This window comes from Gastrolobium bilobum, unplaced genomic scaffold (assembly GCF_033153095.1).
Source record: "Gastrolobium bilobum isolate Gb01-03AN ecotype WA unplaced genomic scaffold, APGP_CSIRO_Gbil_v1 utg23571, whole genome shotgun sequence".
NCBI classification, from domain to species: Eukaryota; Viridiplantae; Streptophyta; class Magnoliopsida; order Fabales; family Fabaceae; genus Gastrolobium; species Gastrolobium bilobum.
In genome coordinates, this window is record NW_026897251.1 from 205,361 (window position 1) to 222,348 (window position 16,988).

Consider the following 16,988-nt stretch of genomic DNA (forward strand, 5'->3'; position numbering starts at 1 on the left):
AAATTCAAAATTCTAAAAATAAGGAAAATTCCTAAATTAAACATAACGACAACTAACCTCTAAAAATAAATAAATAATTACAATTAAATCATTCAAAATACTTCCCAAATCTTATATCTCATATCATGTCAAATGTGTTGCTTTCCTTTTCTTGTCAAACAAATCACAATAATATTTTATGCTTCATTTAGACTTGGGTTTGATTGTAATTTGTTATATTTCAAATTACCGCTTCTTTTAACAATTTGGCCATATTTATTGGCTCACAATTCTGGTTAACTCTGGACTTCCTGAATCAATAGTTGGGCCATGTGCAATGGGCTAACTGTAAGTGCATCAGAAGCCACTGAAGAGAAAATTCCTTGATATTCATGCAGTAGTCGCATTCATATAACTCTAGTCATCAGGATTCCAAATGACAAGAAAGACACAAAAAAAGGCCATAATTTCAACAAAGCAATTCTAAAAGGTTTATTCTGCTTTTCTGTTAACAAGCTAATGAAGCAAAAGAAACTCTAAACCTTACAAAAGGAAGGAATGGAGCAATACATATTTATATTCTGTATGTACAAAAAGAAAACAAGGTGGGAAAAAAGAAAAACTCGGTATGTTGTATGATGTATATCATATTCATACCCATTTGCCGGACAAGGAGAAGTCATGGAATCTGAATGAGACATCCCCAGCTGTGTCCCTCTCAAGCTGCATTGGCTGCGAACCATCACTGATGAAATCACCTTGATCAGATCCTTCATGGGGTGAAAATGGCTGTATTTGATTCTCATTTGGATGGTGTGCCAATTGAATTTCAGGTGGTAATGGCAACACAGAGGGAGACAAAGCCTTTGATTTTGTACTTCCTCCACTTGAAGAAGCCAATGCTCGGTCCCAAAGGAAGACGTGCATGAGAATAGGAACTTTGGTGTGTCTATGCAAGGAGAGTTTCTGGCTCAATGAAACTGTGTCATAACACCGCATGGCTCCTGTAGAAGACACCATCCATGGAAGGACTCTTTGATTTGAAAGCCTTGAAACTACCAACAACCTTGAAGTATCTGTTGCTGCTTTATACAGATTGCTAAGCCCTGAACGTGTTGCTGGTAGATTTTCTTGACCATCATCAATAGCTGATGAAATGAAAATAAAACCCTGTTGACACACAGAAAATTATTAGCTAGAACCTTCAAAGATAAAACAGCACGTTTAACAATATAAGCACATGCAAGATATAGAGAAAGTGAGAAACCTCTTCTGTACGACTAATGGCAAAGCCAAGCTTTGTGTCATCCTCTTTTAGTTTTATCTCAATTGAGAACTCTCCTCCGGTTGGAGCATACCATAGCCGAATTGCTCTAACAACACCAATGTCTACTCCATGATAATCCTCAAAGCCATAAAGGCTTACATTTGCAAGGTTAGATAAGTCAGATAATGACCCTGCATTCACAGTAGAAGAAGCTGTCTCTCCAGATATCTGTAAACACAAATAAAAGAGAAACTCCACATATCACAGAGTGCAAAAAAAATAAAAAAACAGCCAAGAATAGAGAAACCATTTTCTCAAATTAACACAGTAAATGTTTGGCAGCCTCCAAGTATACACGAAAATGATAAAATTCATTGCAAAATATGAGGAGGTATCTAACTTGAAGAAATGATAAGGACTCAACTTTAAAGTTTAGACACAATAATCATTTTATGGTTGATGCAGAGGAGTTTTCTCCCCAATTCTGAGGCAATGAATGAAAATTCTTTGTCATAAGAGAAAATCCACAGTATAGCTTTGGTGTCAGAGCTATTATGATACCATCTATGGTTTCTGATTGAATAAGAAGACAATGAACTTCATTACATGCAAAGTGGTGCAGCTAACTAACTAGAAGCAGTAAACAACTGCTGTAAACTGACTAATAACTAACAGCTGAGTAACAGAATCAGTATGCTCCTCGTATGGATCAAGTGTGGTGTCTGATTAGGCCAAAGATTAATTGTGCATATCAAGTGACCAATTGGAAAAATAAATAAATATATATATATATATATGGCAAAATGATTTCTGCAGCTACTGTACCTACAGCAAGCAAGGATCCGCGTCCGGATCCTAGGATACGGCAACGGATCCTGAGTTTTTTTTTTTTTTTTTTTTTTTAAAAAAGCCATGGGGCCCACTTTTCTGTGTCAGCTGTAGATAACACTATCTACGGCTGCTGCAGAAATGTTAAGCCCTATATATATATATATATATATTAGAGATAATAGTAATAAAGCCATTGCGTTATGATAGAATGCCACAACCCTATGTTTTCTTGTGATTAGGGAATTGATCGTTTACCTTAGTAAGTAGGGACTCAGTTTGGATGTTCATAAAGAGAATAGGGACCCCTGTAGCTTGAGCTGCATTGAGCCATGCATTTGCCCTGGCTAAGGTGTCCTCAACATCATTGTAGCGAGAAGCTACCCTATCTGAAGCTTTGGGAAGAAGTAATATGGAAAAAAAGCTGCTAGAATTGGGAACTGATAGCAACTCCTGCATCCTTCTCTCCCATGGATACGACACATATCCATCCTGTAATCTGGTCTTGGATAGCTCATTTACCATCCTAGTGCTCCTTGATGCTGCAGAGTGCATTATTGTTTACAGATTAGATGAAGATATCAGAAAGTAAAAAAAAAAAAAAAACTGCTGACTGAATAAAATAACAGTGGAGAATTAGCCTTGCCCAGATGGAGAGGTTGAAACCAAGCACAAATTAAGGTCAATGCAAGATGCATAAATGTTGCTGTTGTTCTGAGATTGAGTGTTCAGTGTTAGAAATTTTAATTAATGTTTTAGTATTTACTAAAATAATCGGATTAATGGATATTTCAATTTAATATGTTATAATAAGCCTATTATGATAATGTTTGAGTTGGGCTTTTGGCATCTATTAGTATCGGGCTTAGTTGGGCAGCACAATGTAGGCAACAGTGTCTGATTGGGTTTCTGTGATGGGTGAACTCCTCAGAGACATTGTTGATTAAGGTTTTGCTAGATCCCCTCTCTAACCTATTTATATTGGGGTTAAGTACTATGAGCCGTCATGCTCCCCTCGCTGAGGATGCCACTTTCGAAATAAGTTATAAAGAGAAAGATCCTAGCATGTGGTCCTGTCTTTCCTCCAACTTTGTAATGATCCAACAAAGTACACACAATCCCAACTTTGATTTCATATGGTTTGGTATTTTATAATCAGAAGTTAATGCAACCTTACAAGACAAAGACATTGGCAGAAATATTGAATACTTGGTATAATAGCAATTTTTCCACGGTTTATCGTATGTGATAAGCAATAGACTCTGCAGCGACAAACATACATAGAATATGGTAAAGGGAAAATGGAGACTTTTGAAACTTAGGGAAAACCAGGCCTGGCCCCAAGGTGTAACTAGACTGTGTTTAATCAACGCTAATGACTATTACGTATGTCTCAATATTTATTATTCCATATTACTGCCATAAGCAACAACAACCACAAGTGCTCAACTTATTTACTTTCCTTATCTTCAAACTAATTTTAAGAGATGTGAAACAAAAGCAGGTTCTAAAATGATATATAACGAAAAGAGGACAAGGATAATGGAAATTAGGAGAACCAAATGTCGACATCATTCACAAAAGGAAGTCATGAATATCACGCAACTTGATGCCTGAATCTAGCAAAAGTTGGCAGCTTTCAGATGAGAAGTTAATGCCTCAAATAAATATCATTTAATAACGGAAATAAGGCTTCGATCAAATATTGAATACTTGGTATAATAGCAATTTATCCTCTCTAATAAAAGCAACAAGAGGGGTCACTCAAATTTGTGAGAGGTTGTAAATACTAATAACTATTTCCCCCCAATAAATATAATGCGTCCTTAAGGAAAACGAGAGAGAGAAAGAGGATGTTTAAAAAAAAAAAAAACATTATATGATCATTTGGACAATCATAACCACAAAAAAGTTAAATCAATGATTATGATTTAATAACTACTTATTTTAATATATTTTTTTTCTCTTCTTTTATTACTATTGATCCACCTTTGTATAGTTATAATTGTTCATGTCTTTTTTAACATGAGAGAATCCACTCACAAGAAGAAAAAGAGAGAGAGAGAGGGGACCTCGCTCACCAACCAAACCAAGGCAAGAACACAGTACAATATCTGTATGCTACTATTTTCCGGTGGCTATTGCGCTACCAATTAGTTATTACTTAGTTAAAAAAAAAAAATATACATGAATGAATGAATTGATGTAATGTAACCACCATGTGTCGGCTAATTAATAAACCAAAGCAACAAAATACTATTACAAAATCAATATCTTTCTTAATCCTTGGAGGTAAATTCGTTACGAGTGTGACATATCGTCAATTCATCTACATGTTCATTCATTCAATTAAACTCAAGAACAAACACCTCATATTATTCTGGATCCACATGATAGGTTCCACAATCTCTAGCAGGGAAGATAAAATTAATAGATATCTTCGTGTAAACCTTATCTAAACATAAAAAGACACTTCCTGAATCCTAACATTTCATCCCTTGATATTGTCTCTTCCATAAATTGAACATCGGTACTGTGAGTGGGAATCGAACCCACAAACACATAGAAATTTTGATGTTTCAAAAAAATAAAAAAATAAAAAGCATTGGTTTGCAGAAGAAGTTAAGTTAATTTTAGAGAACCGTGCATTGAACTCGTTGCAAGAAAGTCATGTAAAGGAATTGAAACCTGAAAGTGCGGGGATAAACAACTTGGGATGTTAAGTTAAACTAACTCGATCATTAAACTATTCAAGCATGTTGTAATTTACAGAACAGACAATGAGGAAAACAAAAACAAAAACAAAAACATTAAGCTGAAAAGTCAAAAGCGAACCAAAATCCAAAAAAAAAAAAGAAAAAAAAAAGAGGAAGATGAAGAGTAATAATACGTACCTTGAAGGTGGAAGCATTCAGTTTCGGTTCGATCCAAGAATCCAACAACGTAGTTGGGATCAGAGATGGACCTGAGAACGTACTGTTTCTTTCCGTAGGAATCGTTGGGGACAATACAAGCCTGCAACTCGGCGAACTCATCGGATCCTCGGCGAACCAGGACGAGGATCGATGTCTCCTTCTTCTTGTAGGAGTCCTGAAGGATCTTGTTGACGCCGGTTCGACCGTTCTTGAAGGGCGATTTGAACCGGATCAGTGAGTTGGTCGAGCCACCGATTCGGAGTTCTTCAACTATATCACCGGTTTGAAGCATGTCACCGGTCCACTCGTCGGCTTTTGAACTTCCTTTGAGGCATTCGATGGATAACACTCTTGAGTCTCGTGAGGGTGAGTCTGAACTGCTCTCAGACATTCGGTCCATGGTCATGTTGTTCTTCTTCTTCTTCTTCTTCTTGTTGATCACTGTGTCTCTTCTTTTTCCTTTGTATTTGATTATATTTCACGTAGTTTAACCAGGGAAGAAAGAAAGACAACAACTTTTACTTAGAAACACGGTGTGTTGCACGCCCTTTATTCCTTCCCTTTCTTTTCTTTATTTATTTGGATTGAACATAGAGAGACATAGAGAGATTTGAGTTTTCGTGTTTGTTGGGGTGTTGTGTTGTAAAAGAGATGGAAAAGTCACATATTTCTTGAAGAAGTTCTTTTTTTCATATATTTTTTTGTAGTTTCGTAATTAATTCGATTTAAAGTTGATCTTGAGATTAAGACTTTACATTCCTTCCAAAAGATAATAATAAGAGAATCGAATAGATGCTCTAACTCTCACATGCTCACTTCTTTGTAGGGGTGTTCGCGGTCTGGATTGGATCGATTTTGGAAGCAAAAATTTTTCGATCTAATCTCTTCGGTTTGATCATGTAATCATCTATTCGGTTTGATTTTTTTTTCAAATCCGATCCGATCTAATCCAATTTTTTTCGGTTTGGATTGGATCGGTTTTCGATTTTTGAAAATCTTAAAATTTATTTCATGATTATTGTGCAAATAACATCTTTTGTATATATTGATTTTGTAATTTTATTTTTTTAAAATATAAAAGTATCATTAAACGATAATATAGTTTTTTCTTTTTTGGCAATGAGATATGAAGCTCTACACAAATTAAATTTTGTTAATAAGATGTGACTAGTCTTTTTCTTGAGTTTAGTTGATAGGTTAATGAGTCTTTGGTTTAGAAATTTTTGGGCTAGGATTGAGAAAAAACCCAAGTAAGTAGAGAAAAATTAATATATTGGATCAGTCTGGATTGGATCGGTTTTCATTGACCAATCCGAAAACCGATCCAATCCAATTAAAATTTGCAGTCTTTTTTCGGTTTTCGAATTTTCGGTTTTTGGTTTATTCGGTTATCGGTTTTTAGGTTCGGTTATTGCGGTTTGAATCAATTTGGATCGATTGATGAACACTCCTAGTTCTCTGCACTAATTAAGTTACCATCATTTTTTATTTTTTATTTTTTTAATAATGGAAATGTTGAAGGAGTTTAAATGGAACCTGTCTATATGAAATTGCAGAAGATTGAAATGTATTGTATACTATAGTGTTTGCAATTTACAAGCCAAAAAGTCAATAAAATTCTAGAGGTTAGTAAATGCGAAACCAACTTCTGTGATTTTTCGTTTTATATTACAAATTGGAATGTGGATTGAATGATTAATCCACGGGCAATCTATACTTCGTGGAAAAAGATTCTTTGCTTTTCGGCTGGGACCATCTTTCCTCCTAAAATCTAATCATCTGAATGTATAATAAATTAATAATTACATATTTTGAAGGTTTTCGGCAGATTGTACTTGAATTGAAATTTTTTTCATTTAAATTTTAGTATATTGGGGTAAAGGGTTTGAGTTCACTAATTAAGAAATTTTAGTAATGTCAAAAATTCAAGTTCCTAAAAAAGTAACTAGAAAGAATGTAATCATAATATTCCATTGATTAATCTTATATTCAACTGTGAGGGGGTAAAAATTGATGATTCTGTTATCAAAAATAAAAATAAAAAATTGATGATTCACTTTGCTTAATATGTTCAACTTTCTGATGATCAAAATAAAATTTTTTGGAGACACGTTCACCAAATTATGAGAATTTTGCTTCTCATTACCATGACCAACTTTTAGGTAGGCTAATATGTACTTTTTGTTGTACAGATATTTTATAAACAAAATACAAAATATATATATATATATATATATATATATATATATATATATATTTAAAAGTCAATGAATAAGGCACAAGCCATGGAAAAAAAATGTTTTTAAAACAACATAATTATTTCTTAAAATATGCACTTTTGACAAACAACAATAACAACTAGTGCAACTTCTATATAATACATGGTAAATATTTTATATATATATATAATTGTGGAGATAGGATATTGTGACAACTAAATAATGTTACTACCAATGTTACTACCACATCTTAACCCTTGATTTATGCTAATCAACGATTATTATTTTTTAAATCAAACTAATTAATTAATTATTAATTCGCAATAAATGATAACCGTTGATTGGCGGAAATCAACGATTAAGATGTGGTAGTAACATTATTTAGTTGTCACAATATCCTATCTCATCATGGATACACAAATTGGATCCAAGGAATAAATAGAATAGCATTTGTATGTACACAATAATGTTCAACGCCAGTAAATTTAGGAACTAAATTCAATATCATATCACATTTAAGTCTTGCACATGCATCAATATGAAAACAATTCAATGACTATAAACAGCATATACTTCAGCAACGCAAATGGAGTCGGACTTATATTTCTCAAGCCCACAATCAAAAGGTTTGTGTAGGCGTAGTTTTCAGTAAGCAACATATATTGACTACAAAGAAATGTATAATCGGGAATAATCTAGTAAAGCAAGAATATTTGATTTTGAGTTGAAAATAATTCAATTCAAGTTCGTAGCCAATTCTAGTTTTTCAAAAGTTGGAGGGTTCCACAACCAAACAGTTTTAAAACTTGACTCAGACAATTCTTATTCGCAAATTCGGCCCCACCCACGTTTTTTTAAATAATAATATTATTAATCATTCCACCGGTATATATAAACTATTTTTTTTTCGGTAAACATAAACTATTATATATTTTTTTGGTTGTCTAAACTATTATATATATATATTTTTGGTAGTTAAACTATTATATTTTACTTGTGTAGTTGTGTGTAACAACCGATTGAATTCTTTTTTAAAACAAATATTTATGTTTTTTGTTTGGGGGTGTGAACATAATAATATAATTCAAGTTGAGTAGTGCGTTAATTAAAATTTATTCGATTCGAGCAGATGCTAACTCCATGAATTAAGTTGAACTAAACTGACACACTTTCATTTTTTTTTAATATAATACATTGGTTCATCGATTAATTAGTTTAATTCCAGCCGGGTATACATCTTTATTTCTAAACTTCCACATAAGTTTTTTTTTTCAAAAAAAAAAATCCTAAAAATTTATAATTTATTTAAAATGATGATCTGAAAACTAACTTCAAGGAAGAGCATTTTGGGACGAGGTGTGTACATAAATGTTCCAAATGTTACTAGACATTCTTATTTTTATTGGACCATTTGTATTTATATGCATTATATTGTGATTTGCAGCCACGTGCTCTAATCCTCCGAACTACAGATCTCATCCCGTCTCTCGACGATTTATGAGAAGTTTTCTTATAATATATTTTAGATATTTGTATTTGTTAGTCATGTAGATACTCGCACAATATCTCTTATTCACATATCCGCACCGGTTCACTATTTCTTGAAGTTCGATCTCTCCCTTGGAGGAACCATAGTTTTGGTTTGTATATTCGTAATGATATCATGAGCACTTTGGACGCAATTGAAGCAAGCTCAAATTGACATAACATGAAATCTATTAATCCGAGAGCATGTTTGGATGAGTTTTTTGTTATGAAATATTTTCATATCTTAACCACCTACCCAAGGATCCCTTAAAGAATAACTACCCAATTATCCTAACAATATAAAACAGTAAGGCTGCTAAGGATAAAGTCTCTATCCCAACAAAAAGGAAGCTAAATCATACTACAACTAGGAGATCTACACAAGCCCAAGAGATAACCCTTATAAATAAGAGGTTAAAGAACCTAGGTAAATACTTTGAACTCATTTACTACTTTTGCCACCACTGTGCACACATCCACGTCTCGGCTATAAGCCTATTGCTTGTGCGCAGTGATGGGGATATTGGCTATAAGCCAACCAAGATACCTATCCATAGGATATCTCTGAGCGCATACCCTTGAGGTATCATTATACGGTTTAATAGAACCGAACATTGGCGCCGTCTGTGGGGAATCGTAAAGTTCGATTCCCACCCAACTATAGTGAACATGCAGAGCATAAGCGTAAAGCCACGGATAATCACCGCGGTAGCAAGAAAAGCGCTGCCACAACCAAATATTAATACAATGGGGCTCACCATGAAATAAAAATGCATGAAGGGCGATCGTTGTGCAAGAAGCTCAAGAACCCCAATGCCAACGAGAATTTCCGTCTCTACAAGACCACGGCATAAAAAGCTGGGTTCAGATTAAAAAAGCCTCCGCGAAAGAAGCGAGGCTCAAATTAAAATATCACGGTGTAAAAAGCCTGGATCAGATAAAAAAGCCTCTGCGAAAGAAGTGGGGCTCAAATTAAAAGACCATGGCATAAAAAGCCGGGTTTAGATTAAAAAGCCTCTGCGAAAGAAGCGGAGCTCAAATAAAAAGACCACGGCATAAAAAGCCGGGATCAGATAAAAAAGCCTCCGCGAAAGAAGCAGGGCTATAAATTAAAAGACCACGGCATAAAAAGCCGGGTTTAGATTAAAAAGCCCCCGCGAAAGAAGCGGGGCACAAATTAAAAGACCACGACATAAAAAGCCGGGTTCAGATAAAAAAGGCCAACAAAGGGCTTCAAGTTTAAAAGCTCAGCCTTGAGCTTCAACTCAGCCCAACAAAGGGCTTCAAAATTATTAGCTCAGCCTCAGCCTTGAGCTCAGCCCAACGAAGGGCTTCAAGTTTAAAAGCTCGGCCTCAGCCTTGAGCTTCAACTCAGCCCAACAAAGGGCTTCAAAATTATTAGCTCGGCCTCGGCTTTGAGCTCAGCCCAATGAAGGGCTTCAAGTTTAAAAGCTCGGCCTGAGCTTCAACTCAGCCCAACAAAGGGCTTCAAAATTATTAGCTCAGCATCGGCCTTGAGCTCAGCCCAACGAAGGGCTTCAAGTTTAAAAGCTCGACCTCAGCCTTGAGCTTCAACTCAGCCCAACAAAAGGGCTTCAAAATTATTAGCTCGGCCTCGGCCTTGAGCTCAGCCCAACAAAGGGCTTCAATTTTAAAAACTCGGCCTCAGCCTTGAGCTTCAACTCAGCCCAACAAAGGGCTTCAAAATTATGAGCTCGGCCTCGGCCTTGAGCTCAGCCCAACGAAGGGCTTCAAGATTAAAAGCTCGGCATCAGCCTTGAGCTTCAACTCAGCCCAACTAAGGGGTTTAAATTTATTAGCTCGGCCTCGGTCTTGAGCTCAGCCCAACTAAGGGCTTCAAATTTATTAGCTCGACCTTGAGCTCAGCCCAACGAAGGGCTTCAAGTTTAAAAGCTCGGCCTTAGCCTTGAGCTCCAACTCAGTCTAGTGAAGGGCTTCAAATTCATTAAAAGCTCGGCCTCATCCTCGAGCTTCAACTAAGTCCAACAAAGGGCTTTAAAATTATTAGTTCGGCCTCGACCTTGAGCTCAGCCCAACGAAAGGCTTCAAGCTTAAAAGCTCGGCCTTAGCCTTGAACTCCAATTCAGCCCAATGAAGGGCTTCAAGATTAAAGCTCGGCCTCAGTCTTGAGCTTCAACTCAGCCTAAGCCATAGCTTCAGGCTCCGAGATCAAAATGAAGATAGAAAAGGAGAGATGTGCTCTTAAGAAAAGTATCACACCCCAATCTGAGATAAAAATGAAGACGGAATTGGAGAGTTGTGATCCTAGCCAAAGGATTACACCCCGATTCGAAAAAAGAAGAAGAAGAAAGATAGAATTGGAGAGATGTGATTTTACGAAAAAGGATCACACCCCAATCCGAGAAGATGAATTTGGAAAGATCGTGATCCTAGAAAAGGATCACACCCCAATTTAAGATAAAAGACAAATCGAGACGGTATGCGAAGCCGGGCTCAAACAAAATATGGCAAAAAGTCTAGAAAAGCCACAGTACGTTAAGCCGGGCTAAAATCAGAAAGGCAAATATACTGCCTTCAAAAGTGTAGGCAAGGAAAAAGCCAAGTCAATTTAAAGAAAGCTATGGTATAAGAAGCCGAGCTCAAAGTCAAAAAAAGGCAAACACCGCTTCACCACTCAGAGACTTCAAGAGAAAAGAAGCCAATATAAAAAGCTAAACCAAGAAGAGGTAGTCGCACCAGACCCAAGGCAGGATCATAGTACCTCAGTAGGGTCGACCTATCAATCAAACTTAGGCACCCCAGCAGTCCGAGCTTCCGAACTGCCGGGCTGGGGGGCAACTGTTATGGAATATTTCCATATCCTAATTACCTACCCAAGGATCCCTTAAAGGATAACTACCCAATTATCCTAACAATATAAAAGGATAGAGTCCTTATCCCAACAGAAAGGAAGTTAAATCATACTACAACTGAGAATCTACACAAGCCCAAGAGGTAACCCTTATAAATAAGAGGTTAAAGACCCCAGGTAGATACTTTGAACTCATTTACTACTTCTGCCCACACTGTGCACACACCCACGTCTCGACTATAAGCCTATTACTTGTGCGTAGTGATGGGGATATTGGCTTAAGCCAACCAAGATACATATCTATAGGATATCTCTGAGCGCATACTCTTGAGGTATCATTATACGATTTAATAGAACCGAACATTTTTATTAGAAAAAAACTATTTTATTTTAGAAAAAAAATTATTTCTACTATAAAGTTCATTCGGATATCTGCTTTTAAAAAAGTAGAAGTAAAAAAAAGTTAAAAATTTGTTTTTTTTATAAGTTAAAAATTTTAGCTTCTAGAAAAAATAAAAGTAAAAAACCAAATAACTTTTTTAAAATGTAAATAACTTTAACTTTTAAAAAAAAATATTTCTAAAATAAATAAGGCATAATTTTTTTGTTTTGTTTACAAGCATCCAAACCGGCTCGACTTATTATTACATGAGCTGGATAAACTTTTTTTGTGAGTGTTTGACCAAACAAGAGTAGATTGCGAGATACCACGCGCGCCGACTTCTGATTGGTAGGTGGTCCGTACACTCCAATGACATTGCAAATGTGAAAGCGTCACCCCCACAAGGCCACAACGTTGACGTTTGGTCCCACTTCCAAGCCACGACAAATTTACTCTAGTTATTAACTGTTAACTATTATTATTATGGATTTTATTAGTCTCATTTCACATATAAGATAGTAATCTTATGTTGTAGAGAGAACATAGGTGGGTCTCACCATTTCAAGAAAAAAAAAAAAATAAAGTGTGAAAATCAAAATGAGAGAACACGAGATATGTTATCTTATGCAAAATAAGAGTAATATTTCTCTTGATTATTATTATTAGTTATCAATTTTTAATAAAAGCAAGCAGACATCCTCCCCTTGTTCTTCATTGGAGCACGAATTCCACTCGTTCGAGGGATGAGGGCAAGCAATAGCTGTAACCATCAAAATTTATTAAAAAATGAGTGAGTGAGGTTAGCAAGGATGATGATGATGATTGACGAGAAAAGAGTCAATGTCATGATGATGGAGAACTCATAAAGGGTTTTGCCCAAACACACTCTAGGCCCAATCCATAATGGGAAACCCAGTTCACCATTCCAAAGCAAATTCTAAAACTCCCTAGCTCCCTTCTTTCCTAGATTAATAATTGCGAATTGATGTTGTTGTTTTCAACTATTTGACCACGTGATTGTATGTGGTCTCTCATTTAGAATTTGGCTAAGTTGTGGTAGTTTTTTTTTTTTTTTAGTATATAGTTGTGGTTGTTTTCGGTACTACAGTAGCAGGAACATTTTTTTCCAAATAGGGATAAAAAATTATGACTTAAAAGAAATTGAAATAGAAAAAAGGATATGAACTCAAACGAGATAAAAAATTTCCTTATTTAGAAAAAAATGCATCGAGTTGAATACTCTGTGTTAAAAAAAATAAAATCGGTAGTTCAGAACTGTCCTAAGCCTAGTCAAGGCGGAATTGGGCCCTGCTGTCTAAGGACATCCGTGAATATATTCAGGACTAATACCACTCGATTTGGAGGGTACCCTTTATTTATTATAGTTTTTATATTCCTAATTGTCATGGACCTCACAAAGACCCATATTCTAGAAGGACCAATAAAGGACAGCACAAAAGGAAGGGAATCTCCTATTGATGACAATCCTATCCAGACAGCTAAGCAGTTGGACTTGAGCCCCCAATATTCCTAAGAGGCCCAGAAGTACACTCCTTCAAGTAACTCATCTATAAATAAGGGGTTAAACTAATAAGGTACACTCTCTCAAAACCCTCTCTCTTAGCTTGTCACTGTGCACACACCTTACGTCTTGACTATGTCGATTATTATTGTGCACAGTGATCGGCCTACCCTCAAGGGTATCTCATTCATAGATACTTGAGATAGAGCACCTAGATCCTACATAAAATATACCAGCCACCGGTTGGACATCTCTGTCTTTCAAACAGAACATTAATCCTTCAGCTTCACGTTTAAACCAGACAATAATTTGGCAGAAATACAAGAGATACAAAATTGCGAAGATATTAAATTATGGAGAAAAAGTTTGTGCTTTTAAATGATACAAGTTATTTCATTTCACTCTCGTAAAGGGGTGAAATCCACAACTTTAATTTTTTTTTTTGTCCACTACCTCTCCCTCCTTATCTATTCTTTTCTCTCACGAAATGACATAAATTTACCTTCTTTAAAATAACATATTTTTTTCTTAAATTATTTGTGAACCAGTGTACGATTTTAAGTTTTAACTATTGACATGATTCAAAATCACTTACTCGTTACTATAATATAACCTACTCTTTATGAGCAGTTCCACCCTTAGCTCCACTAAGAGATCGTCTTTTGCTCTTTTTCAAGTCTCCACGAGCTGACAATTGATATTGGCTCGAAGAAGAAGCTGCATTAGGTTTCCGATATGTTGAAATTTCTTTAAAAGGAGCCACTGATCGAGATTTCTCTGAAGAACTGAAGGGTTTTACTGGTGCAGATTTCTTACCAATTGCTAAAGCAGAACTCTGGTTCAAGCCAATGAGATCAACCGTTGCAGCCAAATCTTTTGCATTTATTACTGGAGCACTATCTGAATCGGAAGAGGAAGGGCTAGTAGTGCTCTCCATATCATAAAGGAGATTATCTCTCATCTTTGGCAGGTGGCCACCATTTTTGTCACTGGCAGAGAAGGAGGGTCGATTAAGTCTTGAAAGTTGCACAACCTGATGAATAGTCAAAGAGACATTTATGTAAGAAAAAGTTCTGATTAACATACAATAATTGCATCTTGTTTAATACACCGTGCTTTGAGAGTTTGATGTAATATAATGTATTTTTTACATTATATATCAAATCCAAGGTTTTGGGTCTGGCTTCTTATCATGCCATGCCAAAGATGTTGGCATCCCATCCGTAATATAATAACAAAGTAAAATGACAATTAATCAACTTACAGATCAACATCAAACTGATGCATCACAATTATTTATATCACCACCTCATATACACCGGCGTCTTACCTTTTGTTCTAGAAACACCAAGTCCTTCTTTAATTTTGTAATTGTCGTATTCTTCCTACGTAGAATGTCTTCCAATTCAGCAACCCTCTGTTTTAAACAGAATAAGTGATAAGTGGATTAAACCAGGGGAAATCTTTTTTTGCAACTTACACAGATAAAATGCAAATGAGTATTACCTTGGAATTAGCAACCTCAGAAGAGTTCAGCAGAGTGGTTAGCTCCTTTATTGTGGTATCCTTCTCTTCCGAATCTCTCTTAAGATTATAGATGTCTTGTTCTACAGCCAAAGTGTTTAACTACGGACAGCGCAAGGTGTGATGAAGGTAACAAATGTAAGAAAAGAAAAAATAGATTTGCAACCAATATTTAAGTGATGGAATTGATAAAATTACAAGAAAACCAGGTAAAAGAAGAGTAGCCGCTCAGCTGTACAAGATAACAATATGATGCTGCAATTACAATTAACTGTGTGTCTATGTCCAATAGAACAATAGTTAAAGCCTTTAGTTCCAAATATTCTAATTCCAATTAACGCCAAGGCCATGTAATGCAATTAACGAGTAAGAAACTACAAAATTGTTTGATGAGAACTCCTTTTCATCAATTTATATTAAGGGTGACAGATAGCCTGAATAATGGATGCACGGATGATAGAAAGATCAAGATCAAGATAGCCTGAGAAAATAAACATTTCAAGTACTCAATCAGCCAAAATTGATAAGATTAACAGCAATTAATTTGGTTGGTTACAATAACTCAAAGAGGTAACTATTTGTAGCGCTAAACTAAAAAACTGGAAGCCCAAATTGCAAAAAATATCTAAAAAGCGAACGTTTGAAACAAAGCTTATTATATGCAACTCAATTTGCGTGCTGCTCACGGTAAACATATGATGTATAGGTTTGCAAAAATTAGAAGATGCTGCTCATAATAAAAGATTAGAGGCCACTCTGCCAACAAGTTTGCAAAAATTAGAAGATGCTGCAGTGCATTGTATACCACTACATATTTGTAATCTGCTCTTTTTAACCGAGAGGTCTATTCAAATGTATGTTATGTTGAACTTTGTAAACCGGATTAGTTTACCAAGCTTCTGTGCTTATCCTAGGTAAGATGGCTCCAAGAAACCATGACTATATATGGCTTTTAGTTACGAGTACGATTAGGCTAGCATATTGCAGCAAAAGGTTATGCCTAGTAGCATTATTTACCTATTCAGAAGAGAAGCATCCCACAATCTACAAATTATTTGCGAACCTCATCCAAATGAGTTAACTGAAGTGTGAAAACTATGATGAATGTGAATGCTATATATAGTACCTGGATATCAGCAGCAGATGTGACACTTGAAGAAGCCCAATCTGACAAGTCAGACATTCTTCGCTCCTCTGGTTCTTCACTCTTATATTGAATCACTTCATTTCCATTGGAGCCTGTAGCAAGTATAACAGAGCTACCCTGCTAAAAAAAATCAGTTAATAACCACCCACAAAAGAAAAAAAGAAGCTATAGCATACAACATTGAGAAGTATGATATGAGCTCTTACCACCAGCTCATTAGACAAGCCATCGTGTTTATCACAACGCCAACAACCGCAATCGACAACCTTAATTTTATCAAACCCCAAAGTTTCATTCAACACCAATTCTCCATCATTTGCATATGTCAATGACTGTTCCTCAGTATTGTTTACCAGCTCGCAAAGATTGTCAAGCTTCTCTTGCATACTAGATAGCAGCTGGTCCTGACAAAATTCATGTTTAACGGAATTACACGCATTTTCCCCAATTCAAATAAAAAAAAACGAAACGAAAATCACGATCCTATTACCCTACGATATAAAGCGTATAAAAAATAGGGGTATTACATTGTGAATTGGATCGGTTTTGAAGTAGAAATCATCTGATCGAATTATTTAGGTTTGATCATTTAATCTTTCATTTGTTTTGACTTTTTTTTTAAAATTTCATCTAATCCAATCTAATTTTATTCGATTTGAATCAGATTGATTTTAGGATTTTTGAAAAAGCATAAAATTTCAACAATATAAATCACTGTTATATTGAAATAAAGTCGTACAAAGTTGTAAACCAACGAAAAATTTAGGCCTTCAAACTAAAATAAGTTTTAAAAATCATAAGGAGTAAAAATAGATTAATAGATAATAAAAAATTAAAACAAAATA

General features: G+C 35.4%; 2 protein-coding genes across 2 annotated transcripts; both read right to left on the bottom strand.

Moving 5' to 3' along the window:
- Positions 1 to 444: 444 nt before the first annotated feature.
- LOC133305247 (uncharacterized) lies at positions 445 to 5,603 on the bottom strand. Its single transcript, XM_061505413.1, has 4 exons — positions 4,969 to 5,603; positions 2,333 to 2,616; positions 1,247 to 1,474; positions 445 to 1,149 (listed from the first exon to the last, which is right to left on the bottom strand). Exons 1-4 carry the CDS (start codon positions 5,393 to 5,395, stop codon positions 631 to 633), a joined length of 1,458 nt encoding a protein of 485 aa, XP_061361397.1. The 5' UTR covers positions 5,396 to 5,603; the 3' UTR covers positions 445 to 630.
- Positions 5,604 to 14,085: 8,482 nt separating this feature from the next.
- On the bottom strand, positions 14,086 to 16,529 carry LOC133305232 (uncharacterized). The gene is made up of 5 exons (XM_061505390.1): positions 16,350 to 16,529; positions 16,123 to 16,260; positions 14,979 to 15,098; positions 14,803 to 14,889; positions 14,086 to 14,505 (listed from the first exon to the last, which is right to left on the bottom strand). The coding sequence occupies exons 1-5, from the start codon at positions 16,527 to 16,529 to the stop codon at positions 14,086 to 14,088; spliced, it is 945 nt and encodes a 314-aa protein (XP_061361374.1).
- Positions 16,530 to 16,988: the final 459 nt, after the last annotated feature.

Coding starts and splice junctions, on each gene's coding strand:
- LOC133305232 (XM_061505390.1), bottom strand. CDS start 16,529: ATGCAAGAGAAGCTTGACAATCTTTGCGAGCTGGTAAACAATACTGAG. Junction 16,261..16,349: donor GCTTGTCTAATGAGCTGGTG/GTAAGAGCTCAT, acceptor TTTTTTTAGCAG/GGTAGCTCTGTTATACTTGC. Junction 15,099..16,122: donor CATCTGCTGCTGATATCCAG/GTACTATATATA, acceptor CGCTGTCCGTAG/TTAAACACTTTGGCTGTAGA.
- LOC133305247 (XM_061505413.1), bottom strand. CDS start 5,395: ATGACCATGGACCGAATGTCTGAGAGCAGTTCAGACTCACCCTCACGA. Junction 1,475..2,332: donor CTGAGTCCCTACTTACTAAG/GTAAACGATCAA, acceptor TTGTGTTTACAG/ATATCTGGAGAGACAGCTTC. Junction 1,150..1,246: donor CCATTAGTCGTACAGAAGAG/GTTTCTCACTTT, acceptor GTGTGTCAACAG/GGTTTTATTTTCATTTCATC.